The 21,324-nt window shown below is 52.9% G+C and overlaps 9 protein-coding genes across 9 annotated transcripts; 5 read left to right on the plus strand and 4 right to left on the minus strand.

Annotated features, from left to right (window-relative positions):
• Positions 1–1,149: 1,149 nt before the first annotated feature.
• On the plus strand, positions 1,150–3,193 carry BKA58DRAFT_127242 (uncharacterized protein). The gene has a single exon (XM_046164315.1). It carries the CDS (start codon positions 1,257–1,259, stop codon positions 2,970–2,972), a length of 1,716 nt encoding a protein of 571 aa, XP_046027702.1. The 5' UTR covers positions 1,150–1,256; the 3' UTR covers positions 2,973–3,193.
• Positions 3,194–4,116: 923 nt separating this feature from the next.
• Positions 4,117–6,286, plus strand: BKA58DRAFT_380367 (heterokaryon incompatibility protein-domain-containing protein). The gene has a single exon (XM_046169899.1). It carries the CDS (start codon positions 4,416–4,418, stop codon positions 5,898–5,900), a length of 1,485 nt encoding a protein of 494 aa, XP_046027703.1. The 5' UTR covers positions 4,117–4,415; the 3' UTR covers positions 5,901–6,286.
• Positions 6,287–6,823: 537 nt separating this feature from the next.
• On the plus strand, positions 6,824–10,437 carry BKA58DRAFT_311145 (major facilitator superfamily domain-containing protein; the record flags this gene model as incomplete). The annotated part of the gene is made up of 6 exons (XM_046167323.1): positions 6,824–7,286; positions 7,338–8,370; positions 8,750–8,940; positions 9,057–9,166; positions 9,225–10,120; positions 10,173–10,437. 6 exons carry the CDS (start codon positions 6,824–6,826, stop codon positions 10,435–10,437), a joined length of 2,958 nt encoding a protein of 985 aa, XP_046027704.1.
• Positions 10,438–10,893: 456 nt separating this feature from the next.
• Positions 10,894–11,964, plus strand: BKA58DRAFT_409992 (ribosomal protein S3; the record flags this gene model as incomplete). Its single annotated transcript, XM_046172185.1, has 4 exons — positions 10,894–10,916; positions 10,976–11,001; positions 11,162–11,580; positions 11,632–11,964. The coding sequence occupies 4 exons, from the start codon at positions 10,894–10,896 to the stop codon at positions 11,962–11,964; spliced, it is 801 nt and encodes a 266-aa protein (XP_046027705.1).
• Positions 11,965–12,154: 190 nt separating this feature from the next.
• On the minus strand, positions 12,155–13,751 carry BKA58DRAFT_127374 (family 53 glycosyl hydrolase). The gene has a single exon (XM_046164316.1). The coding sequence runs from the start codon at positions 13,428–13,430 to the stop codon at positions 12,366–12,368; it is 1,065 nt and encodes a 354-aa protein (XP_046027706.1). The 5' UTR covers positions 13,431–13,751; the 3' UTR covers positions 12,155–12,365.
• Positions 13,752–13,990: 239 nt separating this feature from the next.
• Positions 13,991–15,285, minus strand: BKA58DRAFT_380374 (Flavinator of succinate dehydrogenase-domain-containing protein). The gene is made up of 2 exons (XM_046169900.1): positions 14,649–15,285; positions 13,991–14,563 (listed from the first exon to the last, which is right to left on the minus strand). The coding sequence occupies exons 1-2, from the start codon at positions 15,112–15,114 to the stop codon at positions 14,073–14,075; spliced, it is 957 nt and encodes a 318-aa protein (XP_046027707.1). The 5' UTR covers positions 15,115–15,285; the 3' UTR covers positions 13,991–14,072.
• A 1,054-nt stretch (positions 15,286–16,339) lies between these two features.
• Positions 16,340–17,369, minus strand: BKA58DRAFT_399904 (uncharacterized protein; the record flags this gene model as incomplete). The annotated part of the gene is made up of 3 exons (XM_046171569.1): positions 16,340–16,489; positions 16,544–16,896; positions 16,952–17,369. The coding sequence occupies 3 exons, from the start codon at positions 17,367–17,369 to the stop codon at positions 16,340–16,342; spliced, it is 921 nt and encodes a 306-aa protein (XP_046027708.1).
• Positions 17,370–17,579: 210 nt separating this feature from the next.
• On the plus strand, positions 17,580–18,740 carry BKA58DRAFT_127458 (uncharacterized protein). The gene is made up of 5 exons (XM_046164318.1): positions 17,580–17,810; positions 17,862–18,091; positions 18,144–18,259; positions 18,307–18,497; positions 18,548–18,740. The coding sequence occupies exons 1-5, from the start codon at positions 17,685–17,687 to the stop codon at positions 18,623–18,625; spliced, it is 741 nt and encodes a 246-aa protein (XP_046027709.1). The 5' UTR covers positions 17,580–17,684; the 3' UTR covers positions 18,626–18,740.
• A 765-nt stretch (positions 18,741–19,505) lies between these two features.
• Positions 19,506–21,062, minus strand: BKA58DRAFT_127520 (uncharacterized protein). The gene is made up of 3 exons (XM_046164319.1): positions 20,813–21,062; positions 20,467–20,765; positions 19,506–20,379 (listed from the first exon to the last, which is right to left on the minus strand). The coding sequence occupies exons 1-3, from the start codon at positions 20,956–20,958 to the stop codon at positions 19,628–19,630; spliced, it is 1,197 nt and encodes a 398-aa protein (XP_046027710.1). The 5' UTR covers positions 20,959–21,062; the 3' UTR covers positions 19,506–19,627.
• Between the last annotated feature and the right edge of the window lie 262 nt (positions 21,063–21,324).

A 21,324-nucleotide genomic window follows, 5' to 3' on the forward strand; every position in this document is an offset into this window, starting at 1 on the left:
CTGTGTAGCACTGAGCGATATTGCCACAATCGGGCCACTATCTCTGTTCTCAGCGCGCTGGCAAAAAGAAGGCGGTTCCAAAGTTGTTCTGCGTTGATGCGACGGGAAGCCAATCAGATAAGCGAACCCCAGGCTGCGTGGGGTGTATCAGGAAGTCGCGATAAGGACCAGACCATGGATCCTTCCATCGCTCACGGGCGCCTACGAAGCTTCTGGTACGGGTGACGACCATGTCCATCCAAACCTTTGACGACGCTGCACGTGGACCAGCGTCTACCAGAACCAGCATCCTCGCTGCAGAATCGGGACTCTGCTCCGCGTCTGCTATGACGAAGAAGTGTTACAAATGGCCTCAGGCCGTCAGGCTCGGCTCGTGTGGGGTTTGGCTCACCGTCCAGAGGCAGGGCATGGCATGTCTGGTGGGCGGTGGAGACAGGCGCATATCAGATATCAGATGCTGGGCGAGACTGCCAACCGCAATGCCGTGGCCGCGATAAAGCGTCGCACAGGGGCGAGGTGTCGAGAAGCCACCCGGTGTGCTGCAGGGCATTGCGGCTGCAGCAGCGCAGGCACGCAATGAGAGAGCGCATGGGGCCTGCGGCGACTTCAGGGCGGTCTCGGGGCTCCCACGCCCGCCGTGTCATTGGCGCGTTTTCTGGCGGAGGGCGTGAGTCTTATCTCTTACTCCTGGCTCGGCGGCCACCACACACCCCAAACTCCAGCTTCCAACCGCACCCACAACCAGTGCAGCACTGTCCCCGCCCAGGACAGGGCTGGCCATCCCCGGCGCGGGAGCTAGTTCCAATGCCAAAAACAAAGAGTACCTGCACATCCCAGCGCCCCAAAACCCGAGCAGCACCTCCACCACGCTCCTACGCTCTCTACCGCTGCTCCAAACCTCCCTCTCCACCCACGGGTGCACAGGTCTGCCCGTCCTTTTGATTGTGCCACCTTCCACTCGGCTGCTCCCGCGTACACTGCCTGTCAGGCTCTGAATGTACGTAGTCCATGATTGCTTATCTTGTGCGCCAGCCCCATACATATCCTAGCGACATGCCTGTGCCTGTATATTACAAGAGCCTCGCGCCAGCTAACCGTTGTGCCTTAGGCTCTTGGCTTCGTCTCCACTGCCGTGCGATACCGTAGACACAGTCGCTCCTTCCATACCCCCAGAGACCCTCTCTGCCGGCCTTCCATGAGCCGCCCATTACCCATACAGCAACCACGCTACGACCACCACCTCAGGTCGACTCCTGATGTTCCATAGCAACAGCCAGGCCCCCGTCCATCTGACTGGAAACCCCGCGCCTGGCGACGACGCTCAGCTCCCGCGCGGAGAATGCGGCTTCATTCTCCCGTTGTCTGAGGGACAGGGCGCCCAACAGCGCTGCCCTTGCCGTAGCTTCTATCCCGACTCCATCATACGCTCTCGCTGTGGGTGCGGACACCAGGCGTGGAACCATGAGGCCCAGCCCATCTCGACTGTGTCAGTGGAGGCATACATACAAGCGGTAGAGCAGATGAAGCGGCTGAAGCAGGAGGTCAAGCGCTTCGAGACGCTGGAGCAAGATTTGAAGCAGGAGCTGTTCAGGGAGCGGCTTGCTCGAGAAGAGCTGGTGCGGACCAATCATGCAGTACAAGCACGCATGTACGAGAACATGCAACTTCTCAAGCTGTCTATTGATGACAGAGTCGAGGCTGTGGTGGATAGAACAACGGAGCTCAGCGATCAGATCAAGGTGCAGGGCGAGCGGCTCACCATGGTAGACGAGTTCAGCATGGATTTGGAGAACAGAGTCGACCGGGTGGAGCAATTTAGTGGCATGTCGCGAGACGTCACGCCTGCTGCCTCGACGCCAAAAACGCATCTGTCAACACCCAAGGCCTCTCCTGCGCCGCCGATGCCACTGTTGACGCAGTCAAATCACACCCTTGGCCAACTCCCGATCCGAACTGATAAGAAGTACCCCCTTTCGTGGAGCGTTCGAGTCGTCTTCGTCCCACGCAAATCGCAGAGGTTCGCGTACGATCCGGACAGCAACGGCTATCTACGATGTGCTTCGCGCAAGCTACTACAAACCCTCGAGTTTCCCAGTCAGGATAGCTCCTGTTTCGCGAATGGCATCGAGACTGCCTTCAAGGGTGTGTTCCGTGGCAGACCATGGATGCCAATGACCGGTCATCGTCCAGCCGACGAACCCTATGGCCGCATGGCGCTGACGCTCTTGCCGCCTGATCTCGTTCACCGCGGTGTTTGGGATTATCCCTTCCTGGAAGATCACTGCATCGCGCACGACAAAATGCAGGGAGATCTCCTGTACATCACCCTGCAGTATGAAGACGTCACCTGGAACGAAATCCGATTCTTACCTCCCGTGACCGGCATCGACGAGACCTGTTGGGAACACGACGAGGAGCTTGACGGCACTGCCAAATACAAGAGCTTGGACTCTGAGATTATGTACGACTACCAGGATCCTCCTCCTACTTATTCATCTCGAACTCACTCGATGGCGACTAGGGCGCCTTCGGGGCTGGACGTCCTTGCTAACTCCGCTGCCATGCTGAGTCCGATCGAGCGCGCTCAGACAGCATCGTCAATCCGTTCTGCTAGGCTGAGCCCTCTGACCCCTCTGCAGCGCGCGCCAACCCAGTCGTCAAGCCATTCCAGTCATCCGCGTTTCTCCTCCGAGCGCAGTAGCCTTCGCAGCTTCGACACGGAAACCACAGATGATGAGCATCGCGACAAGAAGCCCAAGCTGCGATCGAAGCAGAGCATGCCCAACGTCAATGGCAACGGTCATGCGCAGCAGCCAATGTACGTCTCGGGTCGCTCCAAGCGTAAGATGCCGGTCAGGGAGAAGGGACCCAAGGAGCCTCTGCATTTCAACGTCGCTGGTGTCGCCAAGGGCGGGCTTAACTTCCTCCACCCTCGCTCTTCGAAGGGAAAGGAAGTAGCCCATAACCCGTAAGACAACAATGTTCGATCTCTCTTTTCCTTATGTACAAAGTTTCTCATCTACACTCGGCAGAGGCGTTCACGAGTAAAAGCCTCGCTTTGTTTACAGGATACCCACTGGCGTTGTATATTACGGTTGGATGTACCATTCCCATTACGTTTTTTTTTTTTTCCTGTTTTCTTCAGGTCTTTCGTTGCGCCTCATGCAGGCATCATGCACGAGACGTATTCCAGAGCTTCAGCAGGCATGTTTACTTTCTCGACTATAGACGACTCGGAAGACAATATGTCCGCCTGAACACCACGAGCCTGCAATGTACTCATAGCTCGCGCGATGAAGATAACGATATTCTAGTACACTCACCGCGCGAACCTTTGGAAAGTCCTGACCCAATCAGTGATCTAACGACAGAAATTCTTGCACTATCATGGTGATCGACGCACAAGACACGGCCCATGTCAAGCTGCCGCATCCAGGAAGTTGTCGTGCGGTCATGTCGAAAGAGGCTTGGTTGTGGGCCCTTCGATAACGTATCGTGCTACCCTGCGTTGATAACCACCCGCATAACCCCATTCCGTATTCAACAGCCAAGGCGGCGCTGCGGATTTGATCTGAATGGGTCTTGGTCAGTGATTTGCCCAGCCACCATACCTTGGTAACTCGCCTCACGCTAAAGGCAAAGGGCCCTATGAGTACGGCGGCATCATGTTTTGCCATCTCGAAATTCAGATGTCACGTGCGATCTGACTGGTCGTGAAGTGTGTGGCTGAGACATTCGGGGCGACTGACCCCGCTATTCTATACAATGTGATGAATGATGAACACAAACCAACCTGCCTAATCCATCCTAAAAGAGCCCGAGGTACTTCGAATCCAGGCTGACAAGATGGGCCTCAAGCCGAAGAACACTCGTCGGTCGATTTGGGCCCTGCCCCAAGCGGCGACAATTCTCGCATCCGCTTGGACCCCATCCGTGGACTCCGCCATTGCTGTGCTTCTTGCAAGCGTCCCAAAGAACATATTGCGTGAACGCGCCGTGTGCAAAAACTTGGTTGTGACAAGCAACGGCCTAGATATGAGCTTTCATGCAACGAATGCCGTTTCACGCTCGGGCTGCCAATCATGTTCAGTAGTGACTTGTGTTCTGCGGGAGTACGGGATGAATCTCAGAACGGACGATAATGTCCATCTCTTTGTTGAAGAAGACAGTACCCTCAAACTTCGATTTGAAAGCGTGAGCCATGAGGGTACAACAGAGGAGGTTGATCTCTTCATCCTCGAAAGTGGGTCGTCTTGTAATGGAAGCGGTTTAGTATGTGCTAAACATAACAGACAGTACCTGCCCATAGCCGTCTAAAAAAACCAAGACGAACCGAGCGCGCGAACTCTGATGCAACGTTGTCTGCGGGTCAAATCACACGATGGCTGGAGCATTGTAGTACAAATCATGGGAGTATGACCTGTGGCTACGCATCGGATCCGAAACCGCTTCCGACGCGGTTGTTGCAAATAATTGGGCACCAGAAGCTTCGATTGTACACGCCATCTTCGAACGAGCGAGGACGTTATGTCTGTCTCAGTCACTGCTGGGGAGGTTCGGTCGCTTTGCAGACGACCCGCGCGACCGAACTGCGGTTCCATGACAACATCGACTGGAATTCCTTGCCTCGAACTTTCAAGGATGGTGTCGATCTGACCTGGCTTCTTGGGCTGGAATACCTATGGATAGATTCATTGTGCATATTGCAAGACGATCTTGATGACTGGCGACATGAGGGCAGCAAAATGGCTTCCGTCTATTCAAACTGTTTCATTACGCTTGCAGCAACGACATCCGCTAACTGCAATGGTGGCTTCTATACGGACCCAGACTGCAACACGGCCAATACTATAGGTAAGATACGCCATGAGAGCGTAGAACCCTTTGCTCTGCATAGTCAGAAGTTATTGCAGCATCGAACATTCGGCGACGCAAAGCTTCCACTGCTCAGTAGGGCTTGGGCGTTCCAGGAACGTCTACTGTCCCCAAGAGTAGTACACTTCGCCGACGAAGAGTTGTTCTGTGAGTGCATCGGAAAAGGGTCGTGCGAATGTGGCGTGAGCAGCTCGCAATCGTGGTATGGTCTTAGCAAAAGTAGGCTTACGGGGTTCCTTTCGATGGAAATTCCACATACGCCTACATCAAGCCAGACAGTCGGCTCGATGGCCAAAAAGTGGTACGAAATCGTGAGCTATTGCTCAACGCTCAACCTCACATTTCACACTGATACCTTGCCCGCATTGCAGGGGATTGCTAAGCAGATGCAATTTATGCGAAGCGGCTCTTACGCTGCTGGGTTATGGGAAGATACCATCTTCGATGATCTGCAATCGTACTCTCAAACTCGCAATACTCTAAAAGTTCACGTATATCCATCCCCTAGCTGGTCGTGGGCTTCACGGCAAAGATCCATTACATTTCAGCAGCATGGAACGCATAGTAGAGGATTGGCTCAAGTTATGTCTGTTACCATCACTCTAAAGGGCTTGGATCTGACTGGAGAAGTTCTCGCTGGAACATTGATCATATCCGCGAGACGTGCAAAAGCTCACATTGGTTTCACAGATGAGAAACCTTCCAAAACTATTCTGAAAGTTGCATCGCGGGATGGTACCATGAGTGCGAGTTATACTACTGTAGAATGGGCGAAGAATTTCGATATTACGGCTGACCGGGCCATGGAAGTGGAGCTTCTCGAATTGGCTCTGATCGATCTCGGCGGCGATAATGCCACCATCTTTCTGGATCTTCGTTCGGCTGAACACAGTACTACCGACGACAAGTGCCCTACTGATAACAAGATTCCGGCTTTCGAAAGAATCGGCATTGGCCATTTCGACATCCAAGAAGAAGCAGAGATGTACCTCCAATCCCAGCCTAGCACCATTAGGGTGATCTAAGTTTTGTTGTCTCTTGTCGTTTGTGATAGTTTACACTTTAGTATTTGACAGGTTTGCCGCAGCCAGTTTTAAAGAAATATTTGTGCACCGAATAAGATAGACATCTTACATGTTCATAGAAACAGCAAGTACCTTCTGAGTACGCTATGACATCAACCATATTATGGGAAACATGATCGCTTGTGCTCAAATAGAAGTGGGGATGACAGACCACAGCTAATTGCGGGGAACGATCCCAAAGTTCACTTCAACTCCGCTGGTGCTAGCAGCAGACGAAAACACGACAAAACCATTACCCGACGTCATGATAATCCTACATGTACGGAAAAGCTTAATACGAGAGGTACACCGATATATTATCGCATGTTTGATGTCAAATTCAACTTTCGCGCATCCTTCCGATACCGCATGGTGACGGGCCTTTTCTTATCATGCCGTATCTGGTATCTCGGATGAACCCCTCCAATCCTCCATGCTGATCCCTCCATACAGGCATCGCTGCCGAACCACTCAAACCCCGGGCATATGCCCCGACACGAGGCGAAATAATCGGTATTGGTCAGAAAGAGCAGGGAGTTTATCAGGAGGACCATGCGCGACGTGAGATAGACAGCGGAGAAATGTTACCTTGCACTCGCTACCACCGTGCGACGCCTGGATAAACGGCTGCGTCAGCGCTTGGCCTCAGGCCGCATGTAACTCCACGGGATGGGTGCATTTCTTGCAGATTTTATAATCGGAGAGGCTAGCTGGCGGTGATCGTACTTAAGTTTGTGGACGCAGTTGGTTCGTTCGACGTTGAGTTGCATTGCACCTTCCTTCACGACAGCCCAAGAAGCGCAGCTCGATCGCGTCGCTCCAAGCTAGGACTTGGTCAAGCATCAACGATATCTCAACGCTTCCTCGAATCTCGGCTTGTCAGTATGTCGACGAACAAAGATCCCGAGCTTGCGAAGGATGGCCTTGAGGTCACGGCATCTCTCTCTTCCTCCAAAGATGCCAATGCGCCCGTCCCAGTCGAAGGCACGACCGAACACCTACCCACTTATGAACATGAGAAGGCCCTAACATGGAAGTTTGACCTCCGGATACTGCCTATGCTGGCAGTCATGTACCTCTTCAACGCGCTCGACAAGGGCAACTTGGGCAACGCAAAGACGGACAACATGGACAAGGACCTTGGCTTCGTTGGAAATCAGTACAACATCATGCTGAGTATCTTCTACGTACCGTACGTTATTTTTGCGCCGCCGATTGGTATGCTGGGAAAGAAATATGGCCCGCATCGCGTGCTGCCGATCATGATGTTTTGTTTCGGTAGCGCAACCCTGCTTGCTTCTAGTGTACAGAACTGGAGTGGGATGATGGCTTTGAGATGGTTCTTGGGTGAGTCTCTGAATCGAAATCTCGGTTAGTTACATGACTAACATTATACAGGTATGGCTGAATCCGCCTTCTTCCCGCTTGTCATCTACTACTTGACTACCTTCTACCGCCGAGGCGAGCTTGCAAGAAGATTGGCCTTGTTCTATGCCGCCTCTAACATCGCGAACGCATTCTCGGGGCTTCTTGCTTTTGGTGTATTCCAGATCGAATCGAAGCTCGACTCGTGGCGTTATCTGTTCATCATTGAGGGAGCACTTACAGTCTGCTTCTCATTCTTCGCCTACTGGTACCTCCCCAAGAACTCATTCGAAGCCAAGTTCCTCAACGAATCGGAAAAGCAGCTCGCGTTTACCCGTATCCAGATTGACTCCTCATCAGTGGTCGACCAAAAGTTTGATCTAAAGGACGCGCTTGGGATCTTCAAGGAGACCTCGACCTATGGCTTCCTCGCTATTGAGGTTTGTCTGGGTGTACCACTCCAGTCCGTGTCACTTTTCCTGCCACAAATTGTGGCGCGACTTGGCTACGACAAGATTAAGACGAACCTCTACACGGTTGCGCCCAACATCGTCGGAGCTATTGTACTTCTCATCTTGGCCTTTGCCTCTGATCACACACGTCTCCGCTTCCCTTTCATCGCCCTCGGCTTCCTGCTCACGTTCATTGGTTTCATCATCTATGCCACCATCGACGTGGAGCACTCCCTCACCGTCGCATACTTCGCCTGCTTCATGATGACATGGGGGACATCCGCACCTTCTGTCCTCCTCTCAACATGGTACAACAACAATGTCGCCGATGAGAATCGACGTGTCACTCTTACTTCCGTTGGTGTGCCGCTGGCGAACTTGATGGGTGTGGTCAGCTCCAACATCTTTAGGCCACAGGATGCGCCCGAGTACATTCCCGCGCTGGCCACCACTGCGGCTTTTGGCGCGACTGGATGTTTGTGTGCCGCACTGCTAGGTGCTTATATGGTTGTAGACAATAAAAGGAGGAACGCGAAGCAGGGCGTCAACCACACTGCTAGGGATGTGTCGACCGAAAAGCTGAGAGATGGACCTAAGAACCCAGAGTTTAGGTGGTTCTTGTAGGGCTGGCATGAAGTTCAGGCGGCTGAAAAGGCGTCCTTCTTTTGAGCCGAACACGACGACTTCGTCATTTTCGCAATAAGCGCGAGCTTTTGGATAGATTTAGATACCCTTTGAATCCATGTTTGCGTCTTCAAAAAGGAACACACGCGAGCCGCGCATTGATCCAATAGCGGATAAGCTCCTCAGGCACGGGCGTGACTGACATGGTCACGCGTCGCCATCATCCGAACCAGTGTGAAACAGGTTGGGAGGATCAACGCGGACTCGAACCAGCCTGGAGCCTACATCAACATGGAAACATGCAAAGTAGGTGACTCAATGTCGATGTAGGCTCCAGACCAGTTCAGTTTAGCTTTTTTCTTGTATGAGGTGCAAGTTGCAAGACGCAGCTGCAAGGATGTTTCCGTCCAGGGATCGTCGAGAACGCGGCGGCCAGGCGTTAGCGCCATCTCTTATCGCCGAGGCAGCGCAGCTGCTACATCACCCGTCACATAGCCTCACGCGCCTCACTCGACACCAGTCATCACGGGTCGCAGCTCAGAGCTGCCTAGTACCTTGCTGTCGCTGCATCTATCTATACTCTGTTCTACCTCCGTCTCTCTCTTGAGTTCCATCTGGACACTTCTTTGCCTACAACCCATCACTTGCGACACCGCGTGCGATAAGCGTCGCTGAGCTCCGGGAGCTCGACTCATCACCACCATGGCGGTCAAAGCTGCAGTGCCATTCCTGGTGGCCATGATGCTGCTGACAGGTGTGTGTAACACACTGTTAACCAAGTACCAAGTATGTGAACTTTCTCACACAGCCGCCTCGAAGTCTGGTACTGACTGCGCGCGATCAGGACATGCAATGCGTCGACAACTGCGACTCCCCCTCGCCGGAATACCGCCAGCCCTTCGAACAGCCCGTACTCCAGACCCTCCAGATGTTCGTGGGTGAGATGGGCTGCTGGCTCGTCATCGGCATATTCACCCTCTACCAGCGGTATGCGAGCGCGAAGGCAGGCTACGAGGCCATTCCGGATAACGACGGCGCTGCTACACCAGGCTCGGATGATAGCGAGACCGGCGCTGTTGCCAACCCGCTGAAGCCTGCGCATCCCGATGATGAAGGTAGGATACCACTCGAGGGACGTAGCATCTTCTTGTTGGCGCTCCCAGCATGCTGCGACATTGCCGGAACAACACTCATGAACGTTGGTCTGCTATTTGTCGCAGCCAGTATCTACCAGATGACTAGAGGCGCACTGGTGCTCTTCGTCGGTCTGTTCAGCGTCTGGTTCCTCAAGCGCCATCTTGGGCTCTACAAGTGGTTTTCGCTCTTTGTTGTCGTCACTGGTGTTGCGGTTGTCGGTCTCGCTGGAGCTATCACCAAAGACGACAAAGCATCGCCCGGTCACCAATCCATTCACGATGAGGCTACTGGCTCTGTTGGTGCGCAAGCTGCCACTACTCAAGCTGCCAAGACCATCATTGGTGTACTACTCATTGCTGGTGCGCAGATATTCACCGCGACGCAGTTCGTGCTTGAAGAGAGGATTATGGAGAAGTACGCCATGGAGCCGATCAAGGTTGTCGGCTGGGAAGGTGTGTTCGGCTTCTTGGTAACGCTCATTGGTATGATCGTCCTACACTTCGCAATCGGGACTGGATACTTCAACGCGAGAGAGGGATTGTACCAGATGACGCACTACCGCGCTATCGCAGTATCCTCGGTGCTGATTATGATCAGCATTGGGTACGTCTTCCAGCCTCCTCTCTCAACTCTATCCCTTACTAACACGCCACAGTGGCTTCAACTTCTTCGGTCTATCCGTGACTCGCACCGTCTCGGCTACTTCGCGGTCGACCATCGATACTTGCCGCACCCTCTTCATCTGGATTGTGTCGCTTGGCCTTGGCTGGGAGACATTCAAGTGGCTCCAGGTTGCGGGTTTCGCTTTGTTGGTGTACGGCACGTTCTTGTTCAACGACCTCATTCGCCCACCGCTAAAGGCGTGTGTTGAGAGGAAGGCTGAGCCTCTGCTACCTGAGGGTCCGATCGAGCATCTTTAGCCTGTCGAGAGAAATGGCAACAAGGTGGTTGAGGAATACTGTATATATTGAGCATGATATTGGCGTTGGTTGGCGCATGCAAGCTCCTGTACGCGGGCATCAAACATCATCTTTTGCATCAGACCTACCTGAGCTACGTGCTTTGACATTTCATGACCGTAAGACTCTATCAGCACTGTCTCCTACAAGGAAGAAACATAAAAATTACACTGCAGTTTACATGATGAATGAATGCGAAATAGACAATGTAGGCTTCGCCGTGTTCACCCTTGAACGTGGTGGTAGGAGGAGGGGCTGTCTAATCAGTGTCGGTGGTGGAGGTGGTCCGAGCTCCAGTCCACACCACTCGCTTAATATTGTGATTCCCAAGTCCATCAACTACGACTTCAACAACGGCTCGACTTTTCTGAACACCCACGCCCGGAGTTCAGATACGCCCTTCCAAAGTTCGACAAAATGGCCACCACTCAAACCACCATGTGAGTTTATCCGGACGCCTCCAAGACGCGCAACTGGAATGAGTACTGACGGCCTGCAGCTCCAAGAGGAGAAAGTTCGTAGCTGGTACGATATACCCTTCCCACAAGCAGTAGACGGAGAATAGAAGGATACGGCGATCAATGGCGTTGCTGCGTGGCAAAGAGCCTGCGGAATTCAGGATGTTGAATGCGAGAATTGCGGGACATTGCGCACACAGAACGGTCGCTAACATGACCCCTCACAGACGGTGTTTTCTACGCCGAGCTGAACGAGTTCTTCCAGCGCGAGCTGGCCGAGGAGGGCTACTCCGGCGTCGAGGTCCGCGTCACCCCCACCGTCACCGATATCATCATCCGCGCCACACACACCCAGGAGGTTCTCGGAGAGCAGGGTCGCCGCATCCGTGAGCTCACCTCGCTCATCCAGAAGCGCTTCAAGTTCCCCGAGAACTCCGTCTCCCTCTACGCCGCCAAGGTCCAGAACCGTGGTCTCTCCGCCGTCGCCCAGTGCGAGTCCCTCCGATACAAGCTTCTCAATGGTTTGGCCGTCCGAAGGGCTTGCTACGGTGTGCTGAGGTTCATCATGGAGTCTGGCGCCAAGGGTTGCGAGGTCGTTGTCTCCGGAAAGCTCAGGGCCGCCCGTGCCAAGAGCATGAAGTTCACCGTATGTATACACACGTTCGGCGCATCGCAATGGCATACTGACGTTATCTAGGACGGTTTCATGATCCACTCCGGTCAGCCTGCCAAGGACTTCATCGACCACGCCACTCGCCACGTCCTGCTCCGCCAGGGTGTGCTCGGTATCAAGGTTAAGATCATGCGCGGCTCCGACCCCGAGGGCAAGGCCGGCCCATCCAAGACTCTTCCCGACTCTGTTACCATCATCGAGCCCAAGGAAGAGCAGCCCGTTGTCCAGCCCATGTCGCAAGACTACGGTGCCAAGGCCATTGCTGCTCAGCAAGCTGCGGAGCAGGCCAGGCAGGCAGAGCAGGGCGAGGGCGAGGCCCAGCCAGCTGCTGGTGAGGGCTACTCTGAGGAGCAGTAGGTTGATACTTTGCTACGGGCGCAATGAGGTTACGAAAAGGCATTTAGCGGAAGGATATGATGCCATGACGAACCCTGACACATCTTCCTTTGCACATTCGGAATGGACTGGGCTGCTTTTTTGACAAGGGAGGGAAAGGAGTCTGCACTGCTTTACTGCTATGTACTCAATGAAACCACCCAAACATCAAAGATGGCTCCGACCATGAACTATGTTCTGACCTCGTCACTACCATCTCCACTGCGTCTTTTGAGTTTACGTATTGTATGTACATTTACATTCACAGGTGGGCTGATGTCATATGCACGTGCAGGTGGGGGCCGTCATAACGTCCCAAACATAGTGTCTTTGGAGTGCCAACGTACGCAATATTTACAGCTTTGAAGGGAGGACCATGTCGCTCAGATGCTACCAAACACAGCCAAGCTACTCATGACCTTGCCATCGTCACCAACCATCAAATTCCACCCACAGCTGCTGCCCAGCCCAGGGTTCGCGATCCAAGCCGGCTCCCAGTAAAACAACCCAGTACCCTTGCCATTCGGTACAGCAGCCACACGCTTCGCAACCTCTTTCATCCACTGCGTCTGCCCATCCACACTAATTGGAATACTCTTCACGTCCGCAGGGAAAGCGTTTGACGGGTTGGGGCAATAACTCGGCCAGTTGGTCTCCACAACCATAACCTCCTTACCGTACTTCTTCGCCATATTATTCAAGCTCGTGCTGAGCGCAGACAGCGTAGCAGCGCTGTTGTAAAATGGATAGTAAGACACGCCCTGGACATCGTAGTCTGCAGCCGATAGCCCGCCACCTGAGCCCAGCACGGTGTCGTACCACCACTGTTGCGTATCCCATTTCCAGCCGTTGTCTAGATGAATCATGATCTTGGGTTTGGGGCTCATGTTGGATTCTTTGATAGCTTTGGATGCGGATTTGAGCAGAGCGGCGACGTTCTTCGGCCCATCGGTGCCGGAGAGTTGGCCGATGGGGAACAAGAGGCCGGGCGTGATTTCATTGCCAATGCTGACGAGGTTGAGGGCGATGCCGTTGGTAGCGAAGGTGTTGAGTGCGTTCTTTGTGTAGTCGTAGACTTGCTTGACGAGGGCCTCGCGATTCAGCGATTTCCACGCTGCGGGCACGACTTGTTTGCCTGGGTCCGCCCAGTTGTCGCTGTAGTGGAAGTCGAGATAGATGCCTAGACCGGCTGCTTTGGCGCGCTTCGCGAGTTTGATGTTGTAGTCTAGGTTGTAGTTTCCGTCGGACGGGTTCACCCAGATTCGTTGGCGCACGGTGTTTACGCCGCTGTTCTTGAGGATGGTTTCAAGGGGTTGGACAGTGCCGGCAGCGTTTTTGTACTTTTTACCGGCTGCTTCTTCGATGAGGAGGGAGGACCAGTCTGCGCCTTTGTAGGGGAGCGCTGCAAGTGCCGTGCTGGCGAAGAGGAGGAGGGATGTGAACCGCATTGTGAGGGAGTGTGATCGATACCAAGATAGATGCCCCTTACCTTTCCAAGGATACAGCAGCTATATACCATAGAACATCACATAACCTGTTACTGATCAACCACGTTTTAAAAGTACGGACAAATCTCTACATGTGGCAACGCATCCCCTCCAATTTACACCGTTAGTCGGGTGCATTCGAGCGTGACACCAGAACACTAAACAAAATGCATGAACAACAGTACTTCCTCCAATAACAGCTGGGGATAGTATACAAAGCGCAGTTTCGAAACATATGAACTACCGAGGTGAGCTTTGCCGTGTGGGGAAGTTGGACCGGGGTAAAGCTCCGGTGGAAATCTAGCCTGGTATGCCGCGGAACACGTGGGAGTGGGCGGAGGAATGAGTTCCGGAACAAGTAGCTTATGAGTGCCTGACTGGGCTTGTTATGTTAGGATGAGGTCCCAGAGATGGTGTTTTGTCTGGGTGAGTGTGTTCATACTGAGGAGTAGCACGCAGTGACAAGGGTCTCGGAAGAAATGCGCGAACGGCCTGTGGGTGAAACAGACCAAGCAAATGCAGGAGAGAAAGAAGAGGGGCAGTTATGGGCATTATTTATACAGCAAACCTACAGGATGTGGTGACAAAGGCGCGATTTCTGGTTTACTGGTCGAAGTTCTTGATCTCAGGCATCATACCAAGACCCTTTCCTTCCTGTTTTGTTGTGCCCTCGCCTTCGATGACACCTCCTGCTTTGCGCTCATTGACGTGCTTCCGGAGCAAGCTGAGGATCTCGCTGCCCTTCCACCTGCTAGGCACGGGTCTATACGCAGGCTTGAAAGTTCCAACAGTCTGCGCCCATTCGCCCTCGCCAGGTTGTCTCTTGCGCTCGTCCTTCTCAGGCAGCTTCGTCTGTGCCGTCGCGTCCATACCCTGTGCATTGGGGTTAGACATTGCAGCGCCACCGCCCTCGGCTGTCTCGCGAGACGTAGGTGTGGGTTCTTGAGTCGCCCAGTAGTAAATATCCCAGTCGTTCTCGTCGAGGAAGGTGTCGTATTGCTGCATCAGAGAAGGAGACATGGTGCTTAGGTGAGCGTCGGCGAAGGTGCTGAGGAGGAGATCACTTTCTAGGGTTCCCCTCTTGCGGCTCTGATCTGATTGTTCGTTAGCCATGTTTCGTCCTGGTGACCAAACCGTGTATCTCATAGGGAATAGGGAATGGGCAGTGTAGGAACGGACATAATAACCTCGCACGCATGGTGTTCGCGTCCTCGCCAGTCCTGCGGATAGGTTCGACCTTGAACTTGGCGCCCTCCATCTCGCCAACACCCAATTCGCTGTTCGCTCCGCTGACGTCTTGGTCCTTGCTGCCCTGTGTACCGCCTGTCATGCGCTCGGTATTTTCAGGCACAGAATCTTTAGGTGTAAATTTGGCGTCGGCGTTGGTGATCAACTCGGGCGGGGCTGCGTCGTTGCCAATTGAAGGCATCTCGTTGGCAATGGTAGATGTGGTGTTGGTCAGGTGAGGGTTCAAAGGTCTCTCGATCTGGTATTTGCGGTACGTCTCGGAAGTGTCGTTTGTGCGCTTGTTGAGAGCTTCAAACTCATTGCTACGGATAGTGGAGATGCTGAACGTGCGGCATTGGGTGCGCGGGAGGGAGAGGAGAGCGCGCGATGAGCGAGCAACTAATCTTGAGGACGCCATGGTGCAGATGGTCTGTCGTGAGGCTTCAATTGGTGTTTGGACAGAATGTAGAGGGTGGGTGTTGCCGAGGGTTGTAGAAAACGTCACCGGCCAAAGCTCGCTCGAGGATTACTAAGACGAAAATGAACCCTGTGATCGCCTCGTGAAGTCTATTACTCCTACACATCGCCCAATGGCAGTTCGGTCATTCAAAGCGCAAATTCCGCGACATAACCGACGCGATCAAAGGCGACCATACATCCGTAAAATTATCGCACCATCACGGGTCAAAGACATTCGCAGCAACGGCCTAGGCGGTATTGGTCGCGCATCGCATTCACTGCTACGCTAGAACTGTTTTAGATGAACGTCTGCCTCAGTGTCTCTTTGTTCAGGTGCTATAAGCTAGTAAGTAATGGTCAGCACGGGAGCCTAAACCACTGTGCAGCTACGATCCGCCAAATTGATTCGGCAATGTACTCTTCAGTATCACTGCTATTTACACGCTCCTCAGCCGCCCTTAATAAGAGACTGGCTACTCCGTGCGTTTCTTCTTTTCTTCGCCAATGACTAGCGGAATCATCTAATCTAATCTCGAATTGCTAAGTACCAATGAGCCATACGCCGATGATATGGAGCGAGCAGACATCAAAGCCCAGCGCTCCAGTCTCGTCACACTACCGACCGAGGCAATGACCAAGGCTACCACTTCACGCCCCTCTCTCCTCGCTCTACCTGACGAGATCAAGTTAATGGTACTGGTCAGCCAGACTACTTGTTGTTGCTACTGAATGGGGCGATTCCTGGAGTGATGCGGGTGACGACACTTCGATAGTTTGGCTGCAGGGCTATGGAGCATGAAACCAGATATGAGGTATCAAACATCTAACTAGAGCTATTCAAAGTCGTTATAGATCACTTGAGCGTTCCTGTGCTAGACAATTCAGTGACTCTCATCACGAACCCAATGAGTTGGTATAGATTCCATCAAGCTTAGCAGCTGCTTACCGAGGGCAGTAAGTAGGTATACCAAGGAAAACACGATATTGCCTCACTTCCGACTTTGGTACAAAAATTATCTTTGGCTCTCTCATTTACTTGGTTATAAGCTTGACTGAAGTGCGCCTTAAGTTGGAGCTACAGCGTGCACCGGGCCTGAGAAACCTATCTCTCGCTGGCCACGCAGCCACGCAGCCACGTATTCCCTGTCTGGCTCATGGGCTATGAAACAAGCCCGCAAGAGCTCTCAAGATCGTGCTTGCGGCAGCGTGTAACCGCCCAGATCGTTGAAAAACTTGCCACCTTTCGTCATGATTTCAGATATCTCTTCTCCGAGCCAATCTCTCGTTGATGCCGTTCTTGGCTCTTCAATCTCTCTTACCAGGTTGCCTGCAACCTGTGAATTGATCAGCACTACTTCTTAGCTACAAATCGAGTCATCACAACTCACCATCATACTGTGACCCTGTCTTGCAGAGTCCACACTTGTAGACACGATGGCATTAGCGACGTCCTCGCTTGTGTTCGCTGGTAGGCCGCGCTCTTTCCACTTCTCAGCGTATCCCGAGGTAATATGCGTAGGGGTAAAGAAGGGTGCAACGACATTGACTCGGACGCCTAGCTGTCGGGCAACGGATTGTGAGGCTCGTGACAAGCCCACTACGCCATGCTTGGAAGAGATGTATGAGACTACTCCAGTCCCGCCAAAGTATCCGGACGTTGAGGCGATGAGTACAATAGAGCCTCGTGCACCGTCCGAGTCCGGTGGGTTTGACTTCATGGAGTGCATAGCCATTCGAAGTGCTATCCAATGTTAGAAAATAGACCAGTAGAAACTCAGTGAGAAACTTTAACTCACTGTTCATAGTGCCCTTCAAATTAACATCAATGATCCTGCCAGCTTCAGTTGCCTCCATTAACTCCCCATGTTCGTCCTCTTCGAAGTCAAAGAAACCCTTACTCTCCATCGTCCCTGCATTCGCAACAACGATATCGATTTGACCGAACGTCTTTTTCGTCTCTCGAAAGAGAGCTTGTATATCGTGCCAACTTGTGACGTTGGTGCGGTAATACCGGGCCCGTGATGGCTCTGTGAGAGACGCGATGAGGGCATCGGCAGCGTCACTTGAGGAAGGGAGATCAGCTATGATGATATTGCAGCCATGGCCATGGTAGGTACGGGCTGTTTTGGCGCCGATGCCGTTTGCGCCGCCTGTGATTACGACAGTCTTGGGCCTGTTGTTAGGAAGGTGATAGCACGAAGCGCTTGTGTTCATGTTTTATCCAAAACGAGCATACCACCCCAGTTTGATATTCGCATATTACAGCCTCGTTCTCGCGTGTATGTGGGTGGCTTGAAAGAAAAAGCTGCCTCCGGGGAAAGACGCATCTCCCCGTGGAGCGTGGTGATGGGTGGAGGTTTACCCCGCTTTAGCGCGACGCGCCCCTCCGAAGACGCGTCGCAGTCGCGATCGGTCCTACTTGTCCATCCCGACCATCGGAACACCCAATGACGACAGTCAGCAACCATTCCGCAAGGCGCAATATTGCTCTGCTACTTCGACTTCCTCCTTGATAGGATAAGCAACATCATGTCAACCAGTACTATCCCGATCCCACGCGACCCAAACGATGACGAAGCTCTAGCCTTGTTCAAGGCTATAGAGGAGAAGTTTCCATCGCAGTCACTTGGAGATGACAAGTGGTATGTTCTTCTGGTATGGCATGTCTTGCATATACATGTGTGAACACTGACTAAGCCATTGTAGCTCGCGGCGATGGTAGGTGGCGGGCAGCCGGGCTTCGCGCCTCTGCTCTACAAGGAACTCATCAAGCGACCTGAATACCAAACACCTGAACAGCGCCAGGCATTGATGCGAAGGATACGAGAGACGCTGTTCAAGCTCATCGTCATTGTGGGCGTATGCAAGCCGCTGGAAGCCATCTTCGATATCGATGCCATTACGAGGCCAGAGGACAAGGATTATACATTCTCCAGGTATGGAGTCTTGCGTCGTTAGCGGGCGATTGCGGAAGCTGACAACAAGCAGAGAGGGATGGCAGTGTGACGAAGCAAACTCGAAACGCGGTGCAGCATGGCAAGGTCGCCTGTACCAACACAACCAGGAGGGCATCGATAATGTGTTGGCATCACAGAAGGATTTCGGCACGTAGCCCCTGGCCGCTTCCTGATCCTGAGCTAACGCAGTATAGATTGGACGAGCAAGCAGATCACCTACGGCCTCTATCTATCTGACCACAGCATCCTCAACGACGTCGAGACTGAGCTCACTGTACTCAGCGGCATCATGATTCAGAATCTGCCCAGAGAGACCGCCTGGCATTTGCGCGGAACAAGGCGCATTGGCGTTAGTAGGGAAGATGTTGAGACGATCCAGCAATGCGTAAGACAGCTGCCAGCCTATGTCCTGTAGTGTATACTGACTGGGCATAGATCGAGCTTGTCGCCAGCTTCTGTGGCTTGCGGCTACATAGGGTGCCAAGGGTCGCTGACATTGAGCATGAAGTTTGAGCGGATACCTGGAATTACTGGGAGATGCTATTCCGGCAGAGTGTTTGCCTTGTTGACATATATCATAACAAGAAGTTTGCTCATCTAAGATATGCTCAGTGACCTTGAGCTATAATCAGTTTCAACATCGTCATGTGCAAATAATGACGCAGTAAGATCAAGACCTCGTCACAACAGTAACAGTGTCTCCATCGTTCGGCCACTGGCAACGCCTTCCTGAGGAGCTGAAAATGCATGTCCTATACTTCATCATTAGTAACATCTCTGAACGCCCCGTGCCAGATAGTAGCTACATTTTCATCTTCCGCAAACATATGGAACCTCTCAACGCGGTGCGGAATAAGGAGCTGTACCGACTGGCCCGGATCGCATACTACAACAACAATATTCTCGAAATCTGTATCGAGGAAAGAAACGTCTGCTTCTTCCCAGCCAGTCACCTTTCGTTAATGAAGTCTTTCAACTCAATCACGGCCACAAGTATCGTCTCAGCTTTTGGGGTTCCCGGGGTTGTCGTGCGCGCCATTGCACCGAGGAGGAAGGAGCCACCCGTTCAATATAAGCAACATTTGAAAGCTTTCAAGCCGGATTGGGCGACAAGGTATCTACAGTGCGAATTAGAGAATAGCAGGCGTTCACGTACCTGCGCATCACCAATAGATCTGCTTGAAGCAATCAACAACGTGAAAAGAGGTGGTATTCCAAGAGGCTATTCTTGCCTCAGAATTCTCATACATGATCAAGGAAAGCCGTCTTTGATGCCCATCTCACCCAAGTCTAATATAATGATGTAACATGCTTGAAAAATCGCTGTGCAAACACGTGACGATAAGATGTGAGACGCCTGTAGACGCCGACAGAAAGATACTGCCATGAGACAGCAGCGGCGTATATGATGGTTATAGAAAGGTCGTGCGATAGATGGCGCAAGATTGGTGAAAAAGACCGCGATGCGCGTGCGCGAGGTGAGGGTCAAAGGCCGTTGCGAAATTCAGAGTCGTCCTACCACCCTTCATCTTTCTGGTTCTTGCCCTGTCCTTTCTTGGCCGCTGCCTTCTCCTCTTCGGTCATCTCAATGAGCTCCGCGCCCTCGAGCTTGAAGCCCTTTGCGTCTACAATGTGCTCGCTCGCTGAGCCCAGGTACGCCTCGTGTAATCGCGGTAGGAAGTACTGCATGACGCTATCCGCCAGGTTCTTGGCCACCAGTCCCTTATCAACCCAGAAATGTCGTACAAAGACACCCTTGCAACCGCCTCGGTTCGCTGCCTCGGGTGCACCGTTGGCTTCGACGCAGGGCAGAACGCGGATATCGTCTGGTCGGTCGTAGTCGTAGCGCAGGTAGTTTCCAAAAGCAGCCTGTTCGTGTGCCCAGTCTGTCTTCCAGTGCGCGCAGCCCTTGTACTTGGTCTCAGAAGGGCATTCCGCCCAGGCCTTGTACATCTCCTGTGTCCTCTTGCTCTGTCGTGCGATCACGAAACCAGTGTTCAAGTATCGGTTGCCCTTCGCATCGTAGTTCTGCGGTTCGTTCGGGTCAATGGACATCATGGCGAGAGTATCGTCGGTCATGTTCCAGTAGTTGAGCAGCCATTCCAGAGGCAGATGGGGGTAGTGGAACATGACATCCGAGTCCATGAAGACGATGTATTCGTGGGTCTTGAGCGCCTCCTTCATCATGGGGACCTTGACCCAGGTGCCCCACCGGTCGGCGTAATCGGGTGCGCGGATGAACTTGTAATCGTAGCCGTGTATTTGCGCTGTAAGATGTTAGCCGAGTCGCTCGTTGTCCACTCCACGTGCCGAAGGGCCATTCGTGTGTCGCCCTTGTATGGTCGGAAACGTACCAAACATGTAATGTCCGAGCATACCCGCACTCAACGAGCGCATGCCCTTCCACTTCAATTGCGGGTCCATGAGCTGGCCCTTTTCCGTCAACGGCCGACTGTCGATATCCAGTATAAGCACCTTTTTGCCCAACTTGCTCTTGAATTTCGGTTCCCCTGCTAGTCTGTATATATCTCCGTCCTCGTCGGTAAAGTTCGCAGCATCGATCGGATGTAATATCGGGCCGTAGAGTGCTTTTATTATCGTCGCCATCGAAATGTCGTCTTTGGGGAGGGAAATATTTTGCGTATGCGGGAATCTGCGCCTCGTCAATTGTTGCTAATAATCAAGAATCGCGACACGTACTGTGACCGAAGGCTGCTCGGTACGTATGAGGGAGAGCTGAAGTAAATCAGAGCCAATGCCATGGGTATTATGGCAATCAACAACACACGCCGCCATCTCCCTTGTGGCCCCATGTTGGCCAGCGATTGGTATGAGTAGTCGGCCATGGTCGCGGTTCGCCCTCTGGGGTTCAGAGGCCTATGATGCGATCCAGTTCGCCTGTGCGTGGAAGTCGAGTATCCAGACCGTCGCTCTTTTGCATCCAAATCCAGTCCGGTCCAGTCCAATCCAATAATCTCCCCAGATGCCGAATCTCAACAATGAAGCGTGCGTCGCGTAGTGCACACCACGGAAAGAAGGTGGTGCACGCAAAAGATGACAATGTATGCGGGAACCGAAGAAGCGCTGCGCCGGGTGCCAAAAAGGAGTGGTAAGAAAGGCAGGATGACAAGCAAAGTGTCCCTCTGCCTCAAAGGAGGCGGCCGACACGCCCCCAGTTTAGTGGCAGTTGTGTCAGTCGGTAGATCCTTGCT

Source organism: Alternaria rosae (genome assembly GCF_020736505.1).
Source record: "Alternaria rosae strain MPI-PUGE-AT-0040 chromosome Unknown BKA58scaffold_3, whole genome shotgun sequence".
NCBI lineage: Eukaryota > Fungi > Ascomycota > Dothideomycetes > Pleosporales > Pleosporaceae > Alternaria > Alternaria rosae.